At 40.4% G+C, this 26,637-nt stretch overlaps 1 protein-coding gene across 2 annotated transcripts in view; it reads right to left on the reverse strand.

Annotated features, from left to right (window-relative positions):
* LOC124607891 (scaffold attachment factor B2-like) overlaps nucleotides 1-26,637 on the reverse strand; it is a 211,848-nt gene that overhangs the window by 135,840 nt on the left and 49,371 nt on the right. For both annotated transcript variants that reach the window (XM_047139942.1, XM_047139941.1), the window contains exons 3-4: nucleotides 1,547-1,905; nucleotides 1,335-1,457 (exon numbers count right to left, since the gene is read on the reverse strand). In XM_047139942.1, coding sequence (XP_046995898.1) covers nucleotides 1,335-1,457; nucleotides 1,547-1,905 — 482 coding nt within the window. The remainder of the gene's footprint in view (nucleotides 1-1,334; nucleotides 1,458-1,546; nucleotides 1,906-26,637) is intronic.

Genomic DNA, 26,637 nt, shown 5'->3' on the forward strand with positions numbered 1-26,637 from the left:
GTGTATCTATCTTTGTGAGTTATGTTTAATATGACTTCAGCCGTTCACTTATGTAACAAAATGAAATACCTGCAGCCACATTCATTGACTCAATACATCATCTTCAGGCCTTAACTGTTCCTGAGGGGATAAACTCCAATCCTATAAATGATTCCATCAGTGGCCAACGTATATCAGCTGGATTTTGTAGAATACTGTAAAAGCGATGTATCATCTTTGAAGTTACAGCCTGCAGACACACATGGCCCGTCAAGAATAGAGGTAGATGCAACTTCTTTCAGTTTATTTTTAGTCACACTTACTCCAGTGCCACTCTCCATTTCTATATAATAATGTTCTCGGAAACTGGCATCATGATGCGCACGTCAACATCGCCTGTAGCGCGACATAGCTCAGTAGCTCCAGTCAATGCAGTCGCTAGCTGATGGCTGCAGACAACATGATTTTTACAGTATTCTAAGGAAGTCAGCTCATAGATGTTGGCCACCAATGGAATCACATATACGATTGATATTCACCCCCTCAGTGTCAGTTAAGGCCTGAAGATGATGTATGAGTCACCAAAACTAGTGGCAATGTAATAAAATAACATCAAAATGTATGCTGCGGGTGTTTCTTTTTATTGCATAAATCTATTAAGAGTTATGGGAATTACTTTTGAAATAAACAGTTCTTTTACGTTTTTCTCACAGGTCTTGTTTTCATTTGATTGACCTTATACTGTACAAAAAAATTACATGTCCTGCAATTCAACACAGCTCTGGGCCCAGAACCTTATGAACTATGAGAGCTATGGGCAGCCTTCAGGCACATCAACAATGGAGTAAAAGATTTCATCACAGAGCTGGTATCTAAAAGCTAAAGGAACATAAAAAAAAAAAAATCGAGATATTTGGATTACAATTATCAACAGAAGATAATGAGCTGCAATTTTTGTTTAGAGGAAACACTAAACGCATAGATCCTGCAGACAATGAGCTCTCAAATCAGCATTTTACATACTCTTCACTAGTGGAATGCTCCAATTCCATTCTGGCCACTCTAGTATCACTGCACTATTTTTAAGTACACTCTCATGAAGAGACCTTTAAACCAACAGAACTGCAAACATATGGCAAAATGATGATAAATGCCAATTGATAAATGTAATTTTAATCAATGACCTCCATATTATAGCATGTGCAACGGTACACCACACTACACTTAGAAATGAGGTGGGAGAGGGTGGGGGAGAGATGAGCTCTTAACTCCTGTCAAAATCAAACTGCAACTATACTGGATATTCTCTCCTGCAGGCAGCACAGGAACTAAAAATCACAGTAATAACTTCTTACCTCTTCAGCCAAAAGCTTCTCTTCATCTTCTCCTATCGTCAGATTTATTGAATCTTCATTATCAGCCGAGTTAGCTTCAGGCACCTGCTTTTCATGTTCAGAATGCTGCGAAACATTCACCTCCTAATAAAGAAAATTTTAACTATAGTGGACTGCTCCAATCCTCTGTACACATGAGAAATAAAATACAACAGCCAACGTGTCATACTAACAGGTTCCTTTTCTGCCAATTTACATGGTTTTGTTTTGTCTTCTTCTTCTCCCCCTCCTCTCACTCCTCCTCCAGAATGTACGGTGACTCCTTCCGTAGTCTCACCATTCGCTTTTCCACTGGGTTTTTCTTCTAATTCTGTCTCTTTGCCATTTCCCTCCCCTGCACTTTCTGCATTATCAGTCACAGATGGTTCTCCTTTTGATGATGTGTTTGTAACTTCCTTCTCTGCACTTTCTGTTTCTTGAGCATCTGCATCTCCATCTTCTTCATCATCGTCCTCTTCATCTTTATCTTTTACATCATCATCCAAATCAGCACTGTTTCCATCCTGAGATTCAGCATCTTGTTCACCACGTTCTGTAAAGAACAGATTTGTAATTAAACCAGTTTTGTCTTCCTTCTGCGACCTAACGAACTGACAATTAAGATACATAAACACATCCTCTGGTTTTAGCAATTTCCCTGAAAGAAACAATTTCATAACTGTACAGAAAAATACAAGAAAAATCAGATAAAATTTAACATACTAAGAGGAGGAGAATGTGCCATACTTTTCACTGCTAAAAAAACCCACATGCTATATGGAGCAAGTACAATTGGTCAATAGGATAAATATAACTGATTGGTTGACTACTAGTCAATGACGAACTATTGTTTAAGTAAGACCTATTGGAGATGTGTTAGTCCTGCAGTTCACATAATACTGGGGTTGATGTAAATTAGCACAAACATTTACCCACAGAAAGTCTGTAGTCTATGATTTTAAACATTACTTCAAGCCTGTAACTGTCAAGCAGTAATTCCAAGACTAGGGAAATAGCAGAAGACTGGAAACTGTTCACATGAGCAGGAAGCATTGGACAGCATTCGAGATCAGACAATATTCTTAGTGGCTACTGAAATAAGGGTGACATTTAAGAACTCTCCTTTACAGGACTCCATTTTCTGTGTGGTCATCAGCACCCAAACGCATAAAAACAGGAACACATGCAGTGAAGGGACTAAGACGGACAGTGAACAAGGAGAACAGCTAAAAGACACAGACCTGACGCAGTTCCAAATCCTCACATACAGAGGCAAAACAAGAGGAGAAAAAAACGCACTAAAAAAGGAAAGGAAACACAAGGAAAAGAGAACAGAAACCGAAGGGAAACGAGGTAATCGTGACTGGCGGACCTCTTACCTAAAACCTGGGTGAGCCAGTCACCCAGCAGCACATTAAAACCCTCTCCCTAAAATCCGAGGCAACAACTTAGGACAAAACCGTAAGACCTTCACCACAGTCGTTGCGTCGTCTTGCAAAATAGAGGGCAAATCTGGTGGCAAAGAAACCACCGCCCTCTAGTCAGAGAATAAAAGACAGTCAAGTAAAATGTGGCGGACAGTAATCTGGACGCCACAAGCACTGCAGATTCGAGGGGTCCTCCCGCCGGAGTAAAAAACCATGCGTTAAGGGACTGTGCCCGATGTGGAGGCGAGTGAGGAGAACCTCATCCCACCTGCATTACTGGTAGGACGTACGCCATGGCCGCGTGGTGGCCTTGACCAGACGCAGCTTATTTTCACCGACTGCCAGCCACTCCTCTTCCCATTGACGCATAACACGAAAACGCAGGAGGGAGGTAACAGCATGGAGGGGGACGGCACATTCAACAATGTGAGGGAGGGAACATGCATCTTTGGCAGGCACATCCGCCAGTTCGTTTCCCCTAATACCCACGTGCCCCGGCACCCAGCAGAAAGAAACCACCTTCCCCTGCCGTTGCAGGTGGAGTAAGGCATCATGGATGTTCTGGACGACCGTATCCGCTAGGTATAAGTGTTGCATGGTCTGAAGGGCACTCAGGGAGTCAGAACAGATGAGAAACTTAAGACTGGGAACACATCTCATCTGCTCCAATGCCCGCAAGATCGCAAACAATTCGGCATCAAAGATGGTAAACGCCGCAGGAAGCCTTAACTTGACGACTTGATCAGGGAAAACAACAGCACAACCAACAGAGTCCCCCTGTTTAGAGCCATCTGTAAATACTGGTACATGGTCTGGATGCTGGTGTAAAATATCGGAAAATAAGGAGGTAAAAATAAACGCAGGAGTGCAGCTCCTCCGGTACTCCGACAAGTCTAAAAGGACGGTGGGCCTCTGGAGCAACCAGGGAGGCAGGCGGGTAAAACCTTGGCATTGGGGGGCCACACGCTTCACACCAAGGGACTCAAGCAAATGCTTGGCACGAATCCCAAATGGTCTCGTTGCCCTGGGACGACTGGAAGAGAGACGTTCATAGGCGGTTCGGCAACGGTAGGGTACGCAGGGGAGGTAGGACAGGTAAGGAATTGACACACCCGTTGCACCATGAGGAGTTTCCGCCAGATGGCGAGCGGCAGTTCCCCTGCCTCAGCACACAGGCTGGGGATGGGACTGGTACGGAAGGCACCAGTGGCCAGCCTGATACCCTCACGGTGTGCTGCGTCAAGAATCTTCAGATACGAAGGCTTTCCTGACCCATACACAGTGCAACCATAGTCAAGACGCGATCGGACGAAAGCCCTATAAAACTGCAACAGACGCGCCTGATCTGCTCCCCAGGACCGATGGCTCAGACACTTCAAAATATTCAGTGCCTTCAGGGTGCGCACCTTGAGGTCTTTAAGGTGAGGCAACCATGACAACTTGGAATCAAAAGTGAGGCACAGGAACCTCACAGTGCCTCTAAAAGGAAGAATGGTGTCCCTCAGACGGAATTCGGGGGAGGTAAAAAGACATCGAGAACGATTAAAATGAACACACATACATTTGTCTGTAGAAAAGGTAAAACCCATCTTCGCAGTCCATGCCTCTAATTGCTTTATCGTAAGCTGCAACTGCCCGACTAGCAGTGACAAGACTGGAGGAAGAACAGAAAACAGCAAAATCGTCCACAAACAAGGAGCATTGTGCAGGATTCCAGATAGTGGACGTGATACTGTTAATGGCGACGGCAAAGAGGGTGACACTTAAAACGCTTCCCTGAGGAACACCACTCTCCTGCACGTACAATTCAGGTAGCACATTACCAACCCGATATCGAAAGAGGCAGTGGGAAAGAAAGGACCGAATGAAGATGGGGAGACGGCCATGAAAGCCCCACTGATGGAGTTGATTGAGGATAAGGTGGCGCCAAGTAGTGTCATACGCCTTATTAATGTCAAAGAATACACCTAGACAATGCTGATTACGCAGGAAGGCCTGCTGGATGGTCGCCTCAAGCAGGGTCAAGTTGTCTATAGTTGAACGACATCTCCGAAAGCCACACTGAGAGGGGCTAAGGAGCTGCCTGGTCTCGAGCAGCCAAACCAGGCGACGGTCGACCATGCGTTCCAACGTCTTCCCGACACAGCTCGTCAAAGCAGTACTTCGATAACTATTGGGATGCTTTTGGTCCTTCCCCGGTTTGAGGAGGGGAATCAAAATCGCCTCCCTCCACGAGTCAGGGAACATGCCGGATAACCGTATCATATTAAAACAATTCAGGAGAACTTCCTTGGATGGCAGCAACAAGTGCTGCAGCATGCTGTACCGGATTTGATCATGACCAGGCGCAGTATCATGAGCCACAGACAGCGCCGAATCCAGTTCCCACATTGTGAAGAGGCAGTTGTAGGGTTCAGAATTTGGAGACCGGAAGTCCAAGTGACCCCTCTCGATGGCAGTGGGGTAGCGGCAGAAACCTGGATCACAGTTAATAGTGGAGGTAGATTCCGCAAAATGCTTGGCCAGTGATTGGGCAATGTCTCTCGGTGCCATGAGGAGACATCCCTGATGCAGCAATGCCATGACAGGTAGTTGGCTGAGTTTCCCGGAAATCCTCCTGATGGCTTCCCATACTTTCGTAGAACTAGTGGAGCGGGAGATTGAGTTCAAGAACGATTGCCATGACCGTCGTTTGCTCTCTTTAATCACTCACTGCGCCTTGGCCCTTGCCGCCCCAAAGGCCGCAAGATTGTCAGCTGAGGGACGGCACTTGAAGTGGCGCAGAGCTGCACGGCGGGCCCGGATGACTGAGCGGCACTCAGTGGTCCACCAAGGGGCAGGACGCCTCTTGGGATGACCATGGGATTGACAATTCAGCAGCATGGGAGATCACGGCTGTAACATGGACGACCCATTTGTGGACGCTGGCACGGCGTTCCAAAACAGCCAGTTGGCTGAAAAGTGTCCAGTCAGCTCTGCAGAGGTGTCACCGGGGCGGCACTGGTAATGCCACAGCCTCATCCAGGAGGCGAATCCAAAGGGGGAAGTGGTCACTAGAATGGAGGCCAGCAGCAACCTCCTACAGAGCAGAATCCGCAAGTGCTGGAGAGCAAAAGGAAAGGTCAATAGCTGATGACGACCCGGAAGCAGTACAGAAATGAGTGGGAGCACCAGAGTTGAGGATGCACAGTTCTTCAGACATCATGAGGCTTTCCAGAACGCGACCCCTGGGGCAAGTAGTCGGAGAGCCCCATAAGACATTATGGGTATTGAAGTCCCCCAGAAGAAGAAACGGGCGGGGGAGTTGGCTAATAAGGTCTGTGAGAGCCTCAGAGTCTATTGCATCCTGAGGCGGTAAGTAAACTGAACAGACTGTGAGCCTCCGACCCACAAGAAGGTCAACTGCAACTGCTTGCAAGTCTGTAAAGAGAGGGAGCTCAGATGAGGGGTGCATGTCACGGACAAAAACTGCAACACCACCCTTTGCCCTTTCCCCCGTCAGATCATCTATTCGATATACGGTATAGCCCCGTAAAGATGGAGCATCAGTGGCCCGAAAATGTGTCTCTTGGAGACATAAGCACAAAGGGCACTCTCGTACAAGGAGTTGTAATTCGGCCACATGCGTCCTGAACCCATTCAGGTTCCACTGTAATATGGGAGCCAGTGATCAGTGTGGCTGAACTTTCACCCTGCCTCTGTGCTTTGGAGGAGAGCCTGTACTGGCCAGAGATTTATTCCTGGGGCGAGAAGATCGCCCCCAGTCGACATCAATGTCCATCAGCTCCGATGACGACCCAAGGGAGATGTCAGACAGTGCGATGGCCTCGTCATCGGACCGACCCTGACTAGTCTCCTCAGGTGGCAAAACCTTCATCTTCGGCGTCTTTGTCTTGGGGGGCTTAGAATGCAGAGCCTTGTCAACAGTTGGAGCTTTACTCGCCTGGGCAGAAGGCGCCATATGGGGAGAGGCAGGAAGTACGCCAATGTCAGCAACCACAGCCTTGTCCGACGTAGTGGGGGAGAGCTGCAGGTTTCAAAACAACCGCAGCAGCACAAGTGCACTGGCAAACGCAGGTATTAGTGCTAACACTAGCAACCTCCGTTTGCGTAGCAACAGTGGCCAACTGCACCGGTTTTTTCAGAGCGGAAGCGAAAGATGTTGTAAACACAGGAGGCTGCATGGCCTTAAAGAGCTTCTTGGCCTCACCATAGGGGATGCGCTTAGATGTTTTAATCTCCTGTATCTTCCGTTCTTCGAGATAGATGGGGCAGACCCGGCTCCAGACAGGGTGACTCCCAGAGCAATGCACACACTTCACAGGCGATGGAACAACCGGCTCCTTCATGGGCAGGCTGACCACATTTACCACAAGTGGCTATCCCAACACCCCAACGTAGTATGCCCAAAGCGCTGACATTTAAAACCGCATTGGGTTGGGGAAATATGGACGTACTGGCAAACGTAAGAACCCCGCTTTAACATGCTCTGGGAGTCTCGGGCAACTGAACGTGAGAATAAACGAGTCTGATTTGACTAGGTCCCCATCGACTCGTTTCACAATATGCTGCACGTCAACAATACCTTCGTCAACCCACTCAGATTTTAACTCGTCTGTGGGGATAGCCACCAAGTCCCTACATGTCACAACACCCTTACTACAGTTCAAAGTGGAGTGGAGCTCGGTCTCGATAGCGTACTCTCCGAGGCAGGTTGCTTTCCGAAGAGAAGCGACTTGACGGGAACTAGAAGTCTCAACTAACAGTCCCATTGCGCAGTCGCTTCACAGATTTCAGTGTTCCTGCAATTCCCTGAAGACCCTTGTGGATGTAAAAGGGAGAAACCCTCTCAAAGCTACCCTCCTTCCGTTTAATAATCAAAAACACATTCTGGTTATCAGCATGTGCTCTGTTACGACAGTCTGATAAATCTCTAGCAACACCAGGCGCTGGAGGACTCACAGCACGAAGTCGCTTTTTCGATGGGGTGTGTGTTCCTACCAGTGGCCCACCCAATCCACTGGTAGGGGGAAATGTAGAGGTCGAAGGGTCCATTGCGGTCCCACAAGCAGCTAGGGAACTAAAGGTCCACTCAGACAGAGCCCCGCGTGCCTGAGTAAGCCTAATACAACTTGGATGTGGCAGGTGCCCCAGAGGTTGCCCGCTTGCAACTGTTCCACCCAGCCATGCATCTTATAGGTGCGGAGCACACCGTAAGATTGAGGGGTTTTTATAGAGGTTGGCCTTCCTCGCAATCCCGGCGGTCAAGCCAAGATTACCACTCCCCACAGCACACAACATTCCACCGCCGCGCCATACGGTGGTCGCTGAAGCATGTTCAGGGGTTACGGTGACAGGAGACTGGCGGCGCTGACCAGTTCCCAGCTCAGGACCCCAGGGTCGCCAAGTCCGTACTCAGCAAATGAATGCTGAGCCCCTGGGGGGTCCATTTCCTGGTATCAATTCAAAAGTTCCTTAGCTATATTAGGCAATGAAGGGTGGCTGTGTGGGACCACGTTTTACACATACATCCACATCTGTATTCTGGAAACCACTGCGAAGTGCACGGCAGAGTGTACGTCCCATCGGGCCCACTTATTAAGGTTTCTTTGTTACAGTCATGTTTGGAGTGCGAGAAGAATGATTGCTTGTACTTCTGTGCATACAGTAATTATTTTAACCTTGTATTTCTCATCCTTATATGATTGATACAGATACTCTTAGAATCATCATTTAGAGCTGGTTCTAGAAAGTTTGTTAGTAGACTTTCTCGAGAGAGTTTAGGTCTGTCTTCAAGAGTCTGCCAGTTCAGTTTCTGTAGCATCACTGTAACGTTCTCCCAGAGGCCAAACAAATCTTTGACAATTTGTGCTGCCCTTGTCTGTATACATTCAAGATCCCCTGTTAGTCCCATTTTCTATGGGCCCACACACTTCAGCAATATTCCAGAACCAGTCACACGAATGATTTTTAAGCAATCTCCTTTATGGACTGACTGCATTTCACCAGTATTCTATCAAAGAAACTAAGTCTAACATCTGCTTTACTCCTTTATGATCATCCCATCTCATATCCCTGCAAAGTGCTTCACCGAGGTATTTGTGAGTTTGCTGATTCCACCTGTTACACATTGATGTTACAGTCATAGGATACCATGTATTTTCATTTTGTGAAAGTGCATAATTTTACATTTTTGAACATTTACAGAAAGTTGCTAATCTTTGCACCACTCTGAAATCGTAAGTTCTGACTAATATTTATGCAGCTTCTTTCACACAGAATTTCATTACAGGTAACTGCACCGTCTGGAAAATTTCTCTGGGGCACACCCAAAGTTACTTCTACATCTGACACTCTCCATGCAAGATAACATTCTGTGTCCTCCTTACCAATGAAGTCTATGCGCCCTTCCTCCATAATTTAGAATTTCACAGTGATTCCATTGGGCCCTAGAGCTGTGTTCAATTTCAATGTTTTCAACCATTCCTGAATACCACCGACACTAACAGTTATTTCACTCATCTTTTCAGTGGTATGAGGATTAAATTGGGGAAATTCTCCTGGGTTTTTTTGGTAAAGGGAACATTTGAAAACAGAGAGACATTTCAACTTTTGCTCTGCTATATTCAATTTCAGTTCCTATCTCAATCACTGGGGACTGGACACTAACATTTATGCCACTAATAGCCTTTACATACGACCAGAATTTCTCTGGGTTTTGTGAAAAATCATTTGACAATATAATGCTATGGTAGCCACTGAAGGTTCCACACATTGTCCTCTTGACAGCCAAACTTGTTTCATTCAGCATCTTTTTATACTGCCATATGCTTTGTTTTACACCCATTATGTAATAATATCTGTTTCTTCAGAAGTTTCTTTACAGTTCTCTGGGTTCCTATCTATTCAGTGCATGGTCAACTATTCTTTTAAACCTGAGCCATAGTTCCTCTACATGCTGCTGCTCTGTGCTGAAAGTGTAAAGTTTCTCACTGAGATATGACACTCCTAATTATCTAGTTTACTGAACATATGTAACTTCCTGCTTGTTTCAGTTGTCCTCTGTACTTTGGTAACCATTGTTCCCACAGTCACATCATGGTCACTGATAACAGTTTCAATGTGGACACCCTCGAAGGGGTCAGTCTATTTGTTACCATTAGATTCAATATACTTCCATCATGAGTGGGGTTCCTACCTATCTATTCTTGATAGTTTTCAGAGAAGGCATTTTGTATTGTTTTACAGGATGTCTTATCTCATCCACCACTACCAAAACTGTAATTTTCTCAATTGATTGTTGGATAATCAAAGTCTCCACCAACAATAACTGTATGACTGCGGAACTCATGTACAAGCTGAGATTTTCTCTAACGTTTACAGTTACAATATGACATGATTCTGGCAGGCAATAGAAGGATCCAATTACTATTTTGTACCCATCCCTGATACTGCGAGCTACCCAAACAATCTCGAACGTAGCTGCAATTTATATTTGGGTGGATTCAAATTTTTTTGTTTACTGCAGCAAACACACCACATCCATTTCCCATTAGCCTATCCTTTTGATATACACTTAAATTTTCAACAAAAATCTCACAGCTATCAATTTCTGGTTTCAACCAGCTTCCTGTACCTATTACTATGTGAACTTCGTTGCTTTTCAGGGGCACTTTGAACTTTGGCAACTTGTTGGCAAATGCTTCAGAAGTTAACCACTGGGATTTTAATAGCACACTCACTGTGGGAGGTGTTTCTTTTGTTCTTACACAGATTCTTGGGGGGTTTCCTACAACTATTGTTATTTGGATTGCACGAAGAGTCACCTAATCTAAAAAAACTCTTGTGTGCACCCCACACACAGTCAGCTAACTGGGTAGGAGCCTAAGCTGTGTTGTGCCCACCTGACCCATCATCTTTTAGTACAATTACTGACTATCATTTCATTATGAGGTAGTGTTCCACCCTATTTCTATATCAAAAAATATTGCTGCTTCATGTTGCCCCTGGGTCAATCCAAACCAAGTGGTCCAGCACTGGTTACTTCACCATCTCAGAAGGGGGGGGGGGGGGGACCAACAACAACAACCTAATATCTTCTGCGTGAATTCTCTTATGTTTGATGATGGACTCAAGAATGTTTTTAAAATTTGTTTATTTGTTAACATTTAGAAACAGCAGCCATTTTTGTTTCAGGCCACAAACATTCTTTCACATTAAGAAGCATCTGTGGTTTTTTAAATTATTCAGTAATGGGCTGCCTGAGATTTCTCAAATCAGAACATACTGAACTATAAATTACAACCATTATCACATATCTGAATACATCCTTTAATGTATTTTTAATAGCTCGAAATTACTGGTCACAAATTAAAAACTCAGTTTCTGAAAACTATTTTTTCAAAGAAGGAGCAATTTCTCAACCTTAGCTTTTTTTGTGCTGTTACACTGCACAGTATAGCTACTCTTTATAGAATATAGTTAGACTTAAAATATTTTAAAAATGGATTTCTTTAATTTTTTCATTTTGTGGCCTGCAATATCTTTGTTAGGAGACCAGATTAAAATCTGAAAATTACACACTTAATAGATCTTTATGATACTGTAGTGCCTCGACAATTTTGGGGAAAACTCTAGAGACTCTTGTATTTCCACCGTCTCAATCGCGTTATTTTAGAGAGGAGTGTGGAAAAGTGGAACTGTATGTACTGCACCACAATTGTGTGTGTGAGTGCAGGATGGACATGTACCTGAAGGATGGTCGGCGCGGGCAGGTAGTCGCCGAGCCCGCATCAGAAGTTACACGTTCAGCTCAAGGAATAAACACGCCATACTCCGTGCGATGTCAAACATTGTTGTGTTAACATTTGAACGTTGTTGAAAGAAGAGAAGAGACAATTACTTATTCATTCTTTCGCTTCTACTTTCGTAAGGTCCAGACAGCTGTTTTGCTAAACTCAGAGATATTTGTAGACTGTATTTATGGGAAAATGAATGTGACAATTTCTGACAGACCAGAAGGTGTCAAGCTTATGAGAAATGTTTCAGTTGTATAAAAACTTATGTACGATGAAAATACAGTGATACTGAGTTCAAAGTATCCTAAAACTTCAGTTAAATACCAAATTAGATGCTCAGAATGGTTCGTTAAGTGAAAAAATAGATGGGCAAAGTGTAGCCACCACTGCTCAAATTGACTCCTTGGGAAATGAAATAAGTACTACTTTTCACTTAAAGTTAGAAGCACAGAGTGTAACTTCAACTGCTCAAATTTCCTCTTTGAGGAATGAAATAAGTGATCAAAATGTTTCTTTAAATGAAAAACTATAAGCACAGGGTGAAGCTTTAGATTCTAAATTTGAGGTGTTAAATGATGAAGTGGAAAATTTACAAGTACATTTGAAGAATGAATTACGTAATTGTTTATCTACAAATGAATAAAAAGTTTATAGACTTTAACAAAAAGAGGATGATCAATTTCAGGAGTTGACCCAGAAATTACAATTTGATATTGAGGACAAGTGTACCAATATAGTGTCTGAATTTAATGAGAAGTTAGGGTCATTTCAAAGTGTGTGTAATGTTACATTCAACACACAATGAAACAGAGATCACATACCTTAAAAGATACCATTGAAAGCCAAGACAAACTGATCCCTATTGTCTAATCGCAAATTGCAGGGGTTAACACAATTGTAGATGCGGTAGAGAGAAATTTTAATGAAAAGCTAGCTACCTCAGACACCATAAATTTAAGCGGTCTGGAGGAAAAGTAGAGGAATTAATCGACCGGTAAGTTGCTGAGAGAGTAAACACAGACAACGTTCCACCAAGTTTAGCATCGGAACTAGATGATACTAAAAAAGACAGACGATTTGTGGAAGGTATTTAACTTATCCATAATAAGACAGAAGGGGGTAACTTCACAGAATGTAGTGTTGACTAGTGAAGTAGCAACAGATTTACAATGGGGAGCAAATTCTGGAATAGCCGGACAACTGCCCAAATTTAGAGCAGATGGAGACATGCACCCAACCCACTTCTTAAAAAGATTTAATCAAGCCTTACCTAAAAATTGGGAAGATGCAAAAAAGATAGAATTTGCTGTAGGTTACCTTTTAGGGGAGGCTTCCGAATGGGGCACAGTGAATATAGAAAATTTCTCGTCTTGGGCGGACTTTCAGAGAAAGTCTAAGGAGAAATAGTGGTCATCTTGTGCGCAGGAGAAGTTAATATCTGATTTATGGGACCCAAATTATGTGGGGTACAACAAGAAAATATTTTGAATGTCATTTAACAAGAGCCAAATATTTAGATAAACCAATGGAGGATGAGGGACTGGCATGGATTTTGATAAGGCGATTACCCACTAACGCTAGGAAAGACACATTATGTGGCAGGTGGAAGGCAGTAGAAGAACTATCATCCTTTGTAGATGCACTTGATGTGATAAATAAAGACCGAAATGAGAATCAAAACCACAGAACGAGTAATAATAATAATAATAATAATAATAATAATAATAGCTCTGGTAATTTCAAAAGACACTAGACAAATTTGGCTAGAGTACACCGATATAATCTGAATAGGGGTAATGAAAATTATCAAAAAGGACATCCACCTTCGAATATAGACCACATAACTACACAAGAATTTGTACCTGGCAATAATAGAGTTCGAAATGGAAATGTCATACCTAGGTTTGGTAACCAGCCAGTGGTTACAAATAGTGAGGAAAACGTAGGGTGATCTGGACCCAGGGCCGGAACCCAGGTCATAGAGAGACATTAAGAGGCTTACCTCATAATAAGTATGTTTCCTTAATGCATAAAATAGCAACAAAAGAATGGTTGCTGCTAGAAGAACATTGCCCAGCTACAATTAATCCACAACCGATTATAGTTGGAAAAGCAGAGGATTCCAAAGTGGACATATTTATTGATTCTGGTAATGAAGTATTCTTTAATACATTATGAACTAACAATAACTTACCTATCTTACCAGTAACGAGAGTATATATAAGAGCTAAAACTGGAACTAAAAGCAAGATTGTCAAATAAGAAACCCAAGTAAATTGTAACATCGGTGAGATCACGTTCCGGCAAACACTGCTGGTACTAGAAAATATTAACAGAGAGATGTTATTGGGCTTCAGAGTTTAACATTATATTGAATTTTGAAGAGAGCTGCCTTTATTTTGGACTCTGGGAAAATAAATATTGTGTTAAGTTTCTAATAGTTATGTCGATAAACAAACTGAACACCAGAGTTTACAATTAACCGCGACAGTGCAATTGTCACCAGAGATGCATCACAACGAGCTGACATACAAAATAAAGTAAATGAATCCCCAATATTAACCAACAACCAGAAAACAGATTTAGCCGAAATTCTATTAGAATATGAAATGGTATTTTCAGATAGTCCAGAAAGTATTAGTTACTACGTATGTAAATTTAAGATCAAAGATAAGACACCATTGTTCTGTAAACTGTACCTGATACCAGTGAGTTTAAAAGAAGCGGTTACGAAGGGGATAGATAAAATGGTAGATAATAAAACAATAGAACGCAGTACAAGCATTATAAATAATCCCTTGGCAGTAGTGAAAAAAAAGCTACAGGCGGTGCGTGGCTCGTACTCGATGCATGCTCCCTGAATGAACATATAGAAACCGAAGGGGATAGACCCGTTAATATCGACGAGTTGTTATCCAAATTTGAGAAAGCACAGTACTTTAGTTCAATGGACCTGACTGCTGGACACTGGCAGATCCGGTTACATCCAGATTCAAGGAAATATACAGCATTCCTTTTTGTGGAAAAATCCTATCATTTTGATGTGTTACCATTTGGGCTAAATATCTCGGTGTTAGTGCTTATAAGCGCACTGGACGAAGTGACAGGGAGACAGTTACTAAAAGATTTAATTATATATGTAGATGATATGTTGATAATATCACCCACCTGGAAAGAGCATTGCCTAACCTTGAGGAAAACCCTGAAAAAATTTAAAGAAAAAGGTATTACAGTAAAATTGTCTAATCACACTTTGCCAGGCAAGAACTAAAAATCTTGGGACATATTGTAGGTGTACAAAGAATTAAGCCCTACCCAGAACGTATAAAGGCTATTAAGGAGTGTCCACCACCTAGAAACGTAAGAAAATTGAAGGGACTTCTTGGAATAGCAGGCGATATGTACAAAATCAAGAGTTGAACGACCCATGACTTTTGTGTTTATTACGAAAGGGAAAACCATGTCATTGGGATCAAGAGGCATATGATGCTTTTGAAAATGTAAAGCGGGCTCTATCAGAATCACCGTTACTACACCACCCGGTGATGGGAGAACCATTTAAGATTTCAACCGATGCATCAGACTACGATATAGCCGCAGAGCTTTTCCAAGGTGAATGGGGGTTAGACAGTATAGGCCATAGGTCAATATCTTTCACTAGCCAGTCTCAACAAACATGAATTAAATTCTACGTCAACCAAAAAGGAATTATTGGCCACAGTATGGGGTATACAAAAATTCCAAACACTGATATGGGGGTCTGAAATGTATGTCTATACAGATCACCAAGCTCTGTCATTTCTAATGACTAGTCGATTACTACATAGTAGATTGATGCGGTGGATGTTTCTTCAAGGGTATGACATTAAGATCCAGTATGTTAAGGGTTTGGAGAACATTGTACCAAACGCTTTGTCTCGGCTACCAGTAGGCATAAAGCGTTCGGAAGGACCTGGCGTAATCTTTGCGATTAATTTTCTGACATTAGAATACCCACGCAACAAGGTGCAAGAGATGGCTCAGAAAATAAGAGAACATCCAACATGACCCTTATTTTACAGACATCTTTGCTATGCGTGTTAGGAAATCGCTACCGACTGGTCAAAGAGGGAAGGTGGTAGATTGTAGGGCATAATCTGTTCTGGAGAGACAGTAAAACAGCACATCATTGACATTTATGTATACTGAATTTAGTAGAAGACAAGTTAATGTGGTACGTTAACGTGGGGTATGGGCATTTCGGTATAAAGAAATGCATTACACATATTAATAAGTTCTATTACTTTAAAAAGCTAGGACATAAAGTAGCATCAGTCAGTAAGACTTTTGAGATTTGTCAGAAAGTAAAAGAGGATAACTCTCATGTTAAATATAAAATGTATCCAATTATTCCCAAAGCGTTACACAATCTGATAGCTGAAGATTTCTTTGGACCAATTCCATAGGGAAGAGGAGGAGTGGCCTACATTTTTGTAGCCATAGAGTGTTGGTCGAAGTAGTAAGTTAAATTCTACCCCATTAAAAAAGCAAACACACCAACAGTAATACTTTCCTGAAGTAGGCAAACCAAGATGATTTCTTTCTGAAAATGGACCACAGTTTACTAGTAACGAGTTTAAAGAATTTTGAGCATGGGGAGGGATTCGTCAAGTATTAATATCCAATTATAATCCATCTTCTAACCCGTGTGAAAGAGTTATGGAGATTGGGAAATTATGCCGCACTTACTGCCATGAAAACCATGCATCATGGGCGACAAAAAATTGAACATTTCGAGCTTATTTTAAATGAGTTACCACATTTATCAACTGGACTAACACCCTTGGAAGTGTTAGGTAAACACTTTGTAGGTGACTCACTTATTAAATGTTTTACTTGGCCAGAACGACCTACTACCGATTACCAACTGAATCAAACGATAGTTGCTAAGAACTTAGTTAAGAGAGCAGAACAACGAGTAAGCAAGCACAATGAGAAGGCTATAGAACCTTAATAAAAGGTCGCTGACTTAGTTTTAGTAACACAACATCTTCAGAGCTCTGCCCTGAAGAAATAAAAGCATAAATTCTTTCAAAAGTACTTGGGGCCTTACCGAGTACAATCAGTGATCCACCCAAAAACCTTATTTTTAGTGGACCCTACAACTGGAGAAAAAAAGGGGGGGGGATATAATGTTAAGGATATAAAATGGTATACACCCCACGGACGTTAACATTCTGCGTTAACGGGCAGAGTGACGACCGTCAGTTCATGAGTTGGGTTCAGTGTTACTTCCACATTAGTTTTCCTACACCGAATTCCCTTCAAATCTTCAACTATCCTATCATATTAGTATTTCAGTGATCGAACATGATTACATGATTGTGACTAATTTAGGGAATCATGAATAACCACTGATCTGTAGACATAGTATGGATCGACCAGAATAATAATCTGGTGGTAAGCAGAGTGCTATCTCAATGACACAAAATGAATATTATTATTATTATTATTTTCTAGTGTTACAGATTATTTTGTACCCTTTGGTGAGATATCATATGAATAGAGAGGGTTTTTATCGATTTTCAAAGGGGTGGATAGTGTAGGTACACACACACACACACACACACACACACACACACACACACACACACACACACAACCCTCGCAGACAAGTGTGACTGATTCTTCACCATTTGCCATTGCATAGGAGTTGCTAAGATCTTCCTTCGGGGACTTCAAAGGTGAAGGTGAGAATGTCCATTCCGCAGGAGACGTTTACCATCATACCTCCTCCGGCTTCTCACTCAAGTACAGGGGAAGTGGGAATCCTGGGAAAGGGGGGTGGGAAGGGTTTCCAGTCTTTGGGGCTATCTCCTTTCTCTTCTTCGATGTTAGCAACCATTTCTACTTTTTCCTTTCTTACTTCTCTTTTGAGTACCCATCTATCTTTCCCTCTGCATACACTTCTATCACTGAAGTCCTCAATTTCCGTGGTTTTCTATAACCTTCAACTTATTTTCCATAAGCTGGCTAAAGCATCAGGCTACACAACTACCCATATGCATACACACAATGAAACGACACAAACAGGAAGAGTACAGTTTAAGATAATGTGGAAAGCGTCATGTGTTAGAGGGACAGAAGTGTGCACACAGTGATAGGTATGGACACTCGGTTATGTGAGGTGATTGTTCCACATCACATAATGGTGTGTATAGGGATACATTTACATATGTAAGAGCTAAGAGTATTTATGGTTATGATGACGGTATTACACTAGTACGTGTACATGAGAGGAGGAGGAACATATTGCGGTTTGTTATGCTATGTCATATACTTAAGTAGACAGAATTGGTGTCAGTCTAACAACTATTCTGATGAATTGTAGGATAATGGGGCAAGTAGAGTACGAGTATATATTTATATATATTAAATATTATTTCCAAGTGTGGTGTCTATTGAGAACAAAGGGGTGGAAGAGTAATGGAGGACTCAAAGGGTTACAGAAAGTATTGAGAAGCGAGTGTAAGGAGTGAAGCAGGATGTTAATTTCTTTAATAGGTATTCGAATTCTAGGGTTCATAAATATGTATGCTAGGGCAATGGACTATGAAGCCTACTCTGAAGGAGGAGGAGGAGGAGGAGGGCGCCCCCAGTATTGATTGCATGGAAAAGGGCAGGTAGGCAGATCCAAGAAAGGATGATCTGTACTGTGCGAGCAGGGGCACCAAGAAGGGGATCGACCTGTACCATTGTAAATTAGGAATTTGTTTAAAGGGGCGTACCTACCAAAACAGGAGGAGGAAGTGCTTTCATAGTATCAACCCGTATATGAGGTATAGGTACTGTGCCTAAAGGAAAAGGGCAGTATCGTGACAAAAGTCATACATTTTGTGGAGATTATTTTGGTAAGTTTGAATTCTCGTTTCCACTCGCATAGCTATTTTTGTGTAATGCTAACTTGGAATTTACAATGGGGAAAATGAACAGAAAGATTCTTGTCCTCACAAAGTTTACATTGATCAAAAGGTCTATGATTATAATGGTACTAACATGGAAAAGGAAAGAGAGCTATACATGAGTACAAGATAGTTACAAAAATGTTATATAAATTGATTGAAACGTAAAGTATTATTATATGAATACAATATTTATGTGCATAATGAACATGTATAAAATACTGTGTGTTCAAGGTAAGGAGAGGGATATTTAGTGCCTTGAGAATTTTGGGGTAAATTCTAGAGACCCTCGTATTTCCACCATCTCAAACATGCGTTATTTTAGAGATGAGTGTGGTAAAGTAAAACTGTGTCTACTGCACCACAATTATGTGTGTGCAGGACGGACGTGTATCTGAAGGATGGCTGACGCGGGCAGGTAGTCGCCGAGCCCGCCTTAGAAGTTACATGTCCAGCTCAAGGTATAAACGCGCAATACTCCGTGCGATGTCAAACATTGTTGTGTTAACATTTGAACGTTGTTGAAAGAAGAGCAGAGACAATTACTTATTCATTCTTTCACTTACTTTCGTAAAGTCCAGACAGTTGTTTTGTTAAACTCCGAGATATTTGTAAGACAGTATTTATGGGAAAATGAATGTGACAGTTTCTGACAGACCGGAAGGTGTCGAGATTACGAGAAATGTTTTAATTGTATGAAAACTTATGTACGATGAAAGTACAGTGGTATTGAGTTCAAAGTATTCTCAACTGTACAGAGTTATTTTAAAAGTATAAAAAAATTACTCCAAAGTAGCATCTTATCTTCGGAGATGATGATGTGCAAGATATCGCAGCCGGCTATCCTGAAAATAAGATTTGCAAAGCAACTCCAAGTAAGTTTGATAGCCAAGGGGGAGTGAGAGTCTTACACACCAGTACCACACTCCCACCCTTAATCACCGGAAACTGCCAAAATATCAAACTTCAGTGTAAATTTCAATTATGCGATTCAATGGGAAGTTAAGAAAAGAAATTATGAATATGAGTCATAAATACCTTTCTTAATATCTGCAATATCAGGACTTAATGGATCAAGTGCACCCGTTAAATTTTAACATATATCTGCCCACTTTTTAAAAAAATGAGCCAACGGTGTTTCAAGAACCAGCTTTAAATGAACACTAGGGAAATACTACAACCTGGTATCGTTCACACAGGGATTGAAAGGACACGATCAGAATAATTACTACATGCACAGGGGCATTCAAACCATCTTCCTTCCTGCACTCAATACGTGAATGGAACAAGAAGAAACCCTAACAACTTGTACAATGTGACGTACCCTCTGCCATGCACGTCATAGTGTTTTGCGGAGTATAGCTGTAGATGTAGAATTAATTGCATTAACTTGTTCTCACCTTATTGGTTTTTACTATATTGTTCATTGAACAGAAAAGTTTCTTCACTCAGTTTGGACGTTAGGTTGAAAGCTCACCCAGTCGCAGTTGTAAATTCCAGAGGACAAAGCTGTTTCAGTACATTTTTAAATGGCATTCAGAGTTGATCCCTTTCAAACGAGGTCCTTGGTCCTGGTGGGGGTAAAATGTAATATGCACATCTCAGTTTTGACAATCAATATTATCAACTTTGGTAATCCACCAATGTTCACCATAAACATGAAGCATCAGTCGTACAAGTTTTCCGCAATGATGAAGTTCACTATTGGGGGTGTTGATGTGAAATTACAATAGACCAAGTTGTGCAATTGAGGTGAAAAACAATAAGAAGATTGATTGCGTTTAATCTTCTGAGAAGTGTTGAATCTTTTCTCCAAGACACTGGCATAGAGTTCTTAGATTTCCTCATATTTTACAAAAACGTAGGTAATCCATTTTACCTGTTCTTTACAGAATTTAAAGATTTCTTGAGGTGTCAAGATCTGATTCTCGTAGGTCCACTGCAGACTGGCTTTTATGACAGCTCACTTTGTTGCACCCCCAACACCTTCACACGCACTCTTCCCAAGGTATGATGCAAAAAGTGTGTTTCTGCTTCTAGTCCACAGTCTTTGTGAAAGGAAATGTTGATAAAATTGCTTGCAGCACCATCAGAGACGTAGATCAGTTTGTTCATGGAAGAGTGGTGCTGTTTTATGTAGGTTGTTAATTGCAGTTGAAAAGCATGATCAGCTGTGGTGTTGTGTTCATGATGGTCACTTATGACTCAAAAACTGGGACTCAAGTTTATCTTTACAACAGAACACAACTGGATGACATGTGGCCTGTTTGTTTATCCAGTGACGCCCTTGTACTTCATCTTTAACAACAAAGTAATAGTTTTCAGAAATGTTGGGGAGAACTAAGTAAGAATCAACTGCCAAGGTTTGATTTTTGTCTTTCAGAAATTTACCCCAAGTTTCAGCAGCAAAATTATGGATTTTCGGGTTTTCAAGGTTAGCTACCAACATTCTGTCTAGTGTAACCCACTGTTTGTATTCTATGTCCTCAGGCATCAAATCATCATCTTCCGATTCTTCAAACATGTCACATTAAGCTTGTTTGTCTGGACAGTCTTGACATTTTCCCATGATAATACAACTGTAAGTGTCAATATTGCAAACCAGAACTTCCAAAAAGTCTTTACAGTCAACTCTGATTGGATCCATCTATCATCAACTTCACATTCTGGTGATATGAAAAAATGCAAACCTTATGGGTGACAGATGCCCCTACAACACTACACCACTGCTGACTCAACTTACAAAGTTTTGACCTCCTAATTTTAAAGTCAGGATTTTCTTTTTTGAATTCAGTGAACAGTTCATTTAAATTAGACACTATTAACTTTTTCTAACTGCGAACCTTAGTATCATTTTCTTTCACAGAAAAACAATCTTTTTTGCCATGTGCCAAATGTTATAGTCATCTTCATAAAAACTACTAACCTTTTTGATTGTGTTTTCATCTATGAAATTAGATGAATTTTTCTTTTGTAATGCAGGTAAAATTCCCTGCTCTTTTACTAACTGCCTTGTTAATTTAACCAAACATTCCAATACACTGAATTCATCACTAACCTTTGCTCAACTTCAAGAAATTGGTAGTAACTTTAGGAAGCATTCCGTACAAACTTTTATGGCAAGCTTCATTAATAAGAACACCAATAGGACAGAGAGACTCCTTTGTTAAACTGCACACTTCAAGAGCTCATTGATAATCGAGTGTGAATGAGTAGATATCAGTGGAATGGTAAAGACAACACACATAAACTTTATAACCTTTTCTGTGAGCCTGTACAGACTTTTGAGTGCTGTCTGCCAGCCTAACGAAACTTTCTGCAGAGGAATGTTTCAACAAATAATTGTTCATTACTTTAATAGCATGCTTTTGTGTGTTTACATTATATAAGTGATATAGTTTATTCCATTAGTCCAGATACTGAAAATATTAAGAAACATATTTTTGATTGTGTTTCCATAAATTCTCGCAAGCCCAAAGTTGAAATTTATACTGAAGTTCAACATCATAAAGGTCTTAAGTGTGTAATTTTCTTTCATATGATACCCTAACAAACAGATTGCAGGTCAATGAAAGAAAAAATTTAAAAAAGCCATTTAAAATAGAAGTGATCCACAAAACTACCAGCCAACAGCCTTTACAATGATTTGTTTTCAGATTGGCAACTTGCTTTACATATGCAGAAATGTAAAACTGTGCACTTCACTTCACTAAATGAAAGAACGCATTATCTTATGACTGCAATATCAGTGAGTCATTGTTGCAATCACCAAACTTACATGAATACCAAGATGTAACACTTTGTAGGGATATGAAATGGATGATCACATTGGTTCAGTTATGGGTAATGCAGGATGTAAGACTTCATTTTATTGGTAGAATTCTGCTCGAGTGTCAAGGAAGTGAGGTCCTCCAAATGCACACTGGATTTCTGGCTGGTATTAACTGAGTGAAAGTTGCTAATTCTTGGGAATAAGCTGATATTGATAACAAGAAATGACAGTAAAGAAACAATATACATATTGAGAGGCCATTGTCAGAATACCCAGACTAATGAACAGAGGTCGACAAGAGGTTCATGAACTGTTCATTTCTGAGCCAAAAATATCCTTTCACTATGGGAAGAGTTACTGTGAATTGTAATACCATATGTTATAAGCGAATGAAAATAATCAAAGTAGACTACTTTTTGTGTTGAACTGTCACTTACTTCCGATACTGTTCAAATAGTAAAAATTGCATCATTAAGTTTTTGAACAAAGATACTGAATGTGGGCTTTCCACAACAGTTTACTATCTGAACATCTAGAAATTTGAACTATTCAGTTTCACTAATCATATGCCCATTCTGTGAAATTAAAACGTCGAGTTTTGTTGAATTGTGTGTCAGAAACTGTAAAATTGAGTCTTCCTATAATTTAGAATTAGTTTATTTTCTACAAACTTTGAACTTGTGTCATGAACTGCACTATTTGAAACAGTGTCACGTTGCACACAACATCTTTACTAACAAGCTAGTGTCATTAGCAAAAAGAAATATTTCAGATCCACTTGTAACACAAGGAATAGAAGTAGCCCCAGCATTGATCCCTGGGGCACCCCCATCTGATCATGCCTCAATCAGGGCCCACAGCATAGCCATTTTTTAACACTGTGGATAACGACCTTTTTCCATCTGTTAAAGAGATAAACCAACTGTGAACTACTACACGTATTCCATAATGGTCCAACTTCTGGAGAAATATTTTGTGATCAACACAATCAAATGCCTTATTTAAATTAAAAAAGACGCTTAGCATTCAAAACCTTTTTTATCCATCCAGTATCCCACACAGAAAAACAGAATATAGCATTTTCAGTTGTTAAACCACTTCTAAAACCAAACTGTACATTTGAAAGCAAATTATGTGAAATAAAATGATCAATTATCCTTACACACACACCCTTTTCAATAACTTTAGCAAACACTGATGGCATACAAGGATGTCTAAAATTGTCTACATTATCCCTTTCACCGTTTTTATAAAGCAGCGTTACTACTGAGTATGTTATTCAGGAAACTGACTATTCTTAAAGGTAAAATTACAAATACAACGAAGTACAGGGCTAACCTGTGCAGCACAGTACTTTAGTATTCTGCTAGGCACTCCATCACATCCATGAGTCCTTGGTCTTCAGTGATTTAATTACTGACTCACTCTCACCCTTGTCAGTATCACAGAGGAATATTTCAGACAATAATCTCAGAAAGGCATTTTCCCTGAAGTTTTAATTTAATTCACCAGCAATGCTAAGAAAATGATTGTCAAACATTGTACATACATCTGTCTCATATAAATGTAATCAAACTTCTGGGGCAAAGTTTGAAAAACTGATGTGCAAAGGTCACTGTCATCAACCTGTTTGTCTAAGTTGAGTTTGTACTTCATCAAATTTGGTTTGATGGCTAGATATATTTTTACTTTTAACTGACTATATCGTCGACCTTGTGCTGCTGACCATAAATTTTAATTTTATCCTGTGAATTAGCTCGTACCACATACTCTTTGCCTTCCGTATAATTTTTAAGCACCTTACAATATTGTTTGTAATGGACTACTGTAGCTCGATTGTGACTACTAACATTTTGGTGTTATTCCCACTTTGTTCTACATGATATCCTTATCCCACTAGTCATCCAACCAGGCTGCCTTTTACTGCTAGTACCCTGTTTAGAATGTTCTAATGGAAAGCAACTTTCAAAGAGCATGAGAAATGCATTAAGTAAAGCAATACATGTTTCATTTATGTTATCAGTGCTATAAACATCCTGCCACTTGTGCTCCTTAATGAGATTTAAGAAACTCTATTGCTGTCAGATTAGCTTATCTACATAGTTTATAATTATGTACATAATATGTTTCAGTACAAGAATCTTTTAGTGTTAAAATTTGTGCATTGTGTTCTGAAAGGCCAGTCATTCTTTTACTAACAGAATGCCCATCTAGTAATGAAGTATGAATAAAAATATTGTCTATGGCTACGCTACTGTTCCCCTACACCCAGCAGTCTGCATCTGTTCATATGAATTTAGGAGATCTTCCAACATCTTTCCTCTTGCACAATCACATACAAAATTAATATTTAAGTCACTGCATAAAACTAATTTTTGGTACTTCCTATAAAGTGAACATGAGAAACGTATTCTAGCTTCTGAAGAAGTTTATTTGCACCCTTGTCACTGGGTGTTAATCTTCATTCAATCATGCCATGTAATATAAATGTAATCAAACTTTTGGGGCAAAGTTTGCAAAACCAATGAGCAAAGGTCACTGTCATCAATCCGTTTGTCTAAGTTAAGTCTGTACTTCACCAAATTTGGTTTGATGGCTTGATGCTTCCCAAACAGTGTTAAGAAATTTGTGGTTAAACAGATCCATTTCTTCAGCTGAGTGATTATCATCATCTTATCTGAAATCTCTCTGGCCCTCTAACTGTCAACACTAAGTAAAGGCTTTGTGTCAAGTGGTAGAATAAGCCATTTCCTTGCATTTGCATTAACCTTTGTGCATTTAGCAAGAGTGTTTCCTTAATTTTTCACACTTGAATCTGGCTTTATAAGCTCACCGTTTACAATGTCAAGAACTGCATCACACACTTAAACAGTTCTCTTTATGGTTCTACAGGTTCTCCAATTTTTATAACCAGTGAATTTTTGAATTTGTCGTCCTTCACTTGCCACTGTGTCTTCTTTCGCACTTCTATAATATAGTGTTGTCAGCAAAATTGGCTACAATGGTAACACTTCCTGAAAACTTTACCAACCTTGTACATCTGTTAGCACGTTAACAGAATGTCAAATGCCATTTTAAACAAAACTATTATTCAAAATATCTCAGAAGTACAATAATCCTAGATAATACATCAAAACCATCAAAGCACAACCAACAACACAATGAAGTGAACTCTTGTAGTTTTGTAATGACAACCGACGATCTTCAGAGATTAATAGTGCCTACATGTAACAACAATAAATAAACACTGTTCCTCAAGAGAGGTAGAGAGAAAGACGTGGAAACAGTAATCCACAGATACTTATCCCTGGCATTGTTACATGTCACAGCATACATCAACTGCATAACTGACTGTCTTTTCTTGTTTGAAATGATGAAGTGTGGTTTTCATAAAACCTGACTGGCTTTACACACATTTTAGGGGGATAACATGAAGTTTCGCCTTCACATCAACAACGAATATCTCTCTAGTATTACCTATTAATGAAATAATCTCTACATGTTTACTTGAGGTTAACTTCGTAATTCTGCAACTTTCTTTTCCGCATAATTTCCTGAATCTGTTTAACCAAATCGAAGCAGCCTGGAAATCAGAAATTTTCGTCTCACTTGCAATTCAGAGCGTATAGTCTTATTCATCTCCCTCAGTCATGGTGAGTGCACTTTACATGCAGTTCTATATTTTGCATAATTTTTCTTTTACACATTGACGAGTTTAATTTTGGCGCAAATTTTATACTATGTACAAACTTTTATTCCACGTACACAATCCATGTTCAGATAATACGAAACAAAACCAGCTGTGCACACTGCTTATATATTAGTGTTTTCTTCCTCCTATGTTTCACCGAAAAAAATGTGTAGCCTTTCTCACTGAAAGCTATAACTGCACATTTTTCTTTGGGCTTGTGAAGTACTCTATTTTTGTCCTGGACTTTAATAATCACAACAATATCGTTCAAACCACAGTTCACAGATGTGTCCAAGTAATTTCCCATTTCTTTCAAAGTTTCTACATTTTCTAACAAAATGTCATTTGAATATCTCCAAGAAATGAACTAATAAATAACAAGTATGTTTGTCATCAGGCAAAAAGGTGCACTTCGATTGCATACCATGCTCTTCATATTTCATCTTCGCAAGGTTGAAAACATCAATTGGATTCCACATAACTGTGAAACTCTAGAACCTTCATAAGACTGATGCCAAGTATATACCAAGACATGAAAGAAAAATTAATTCAGTTTTACCTCACTTGTTAACACATAAGTAGACTGCAAAGGCAACTGCTAAATATTATGGATATCAAATAAGTCGCAAAGTCAAGTGAGTAGGAACAGAACAACT

Source organism: Schistocerca americana, chromosome 1 (assembly GCF_021461395.2).
Source record: "Schistocerca americana isolate TAMUIC-IGC-003095 chromosome 1, iqSchAmer2.1, whole genome shotgun sequence".
Classification (NCBI taxonomy): Eukaryota; Metazoa; Arthropoda; class Insecta; order Orthoptera; family Acrididae; genus Schistocerca; species Schistocerca americana.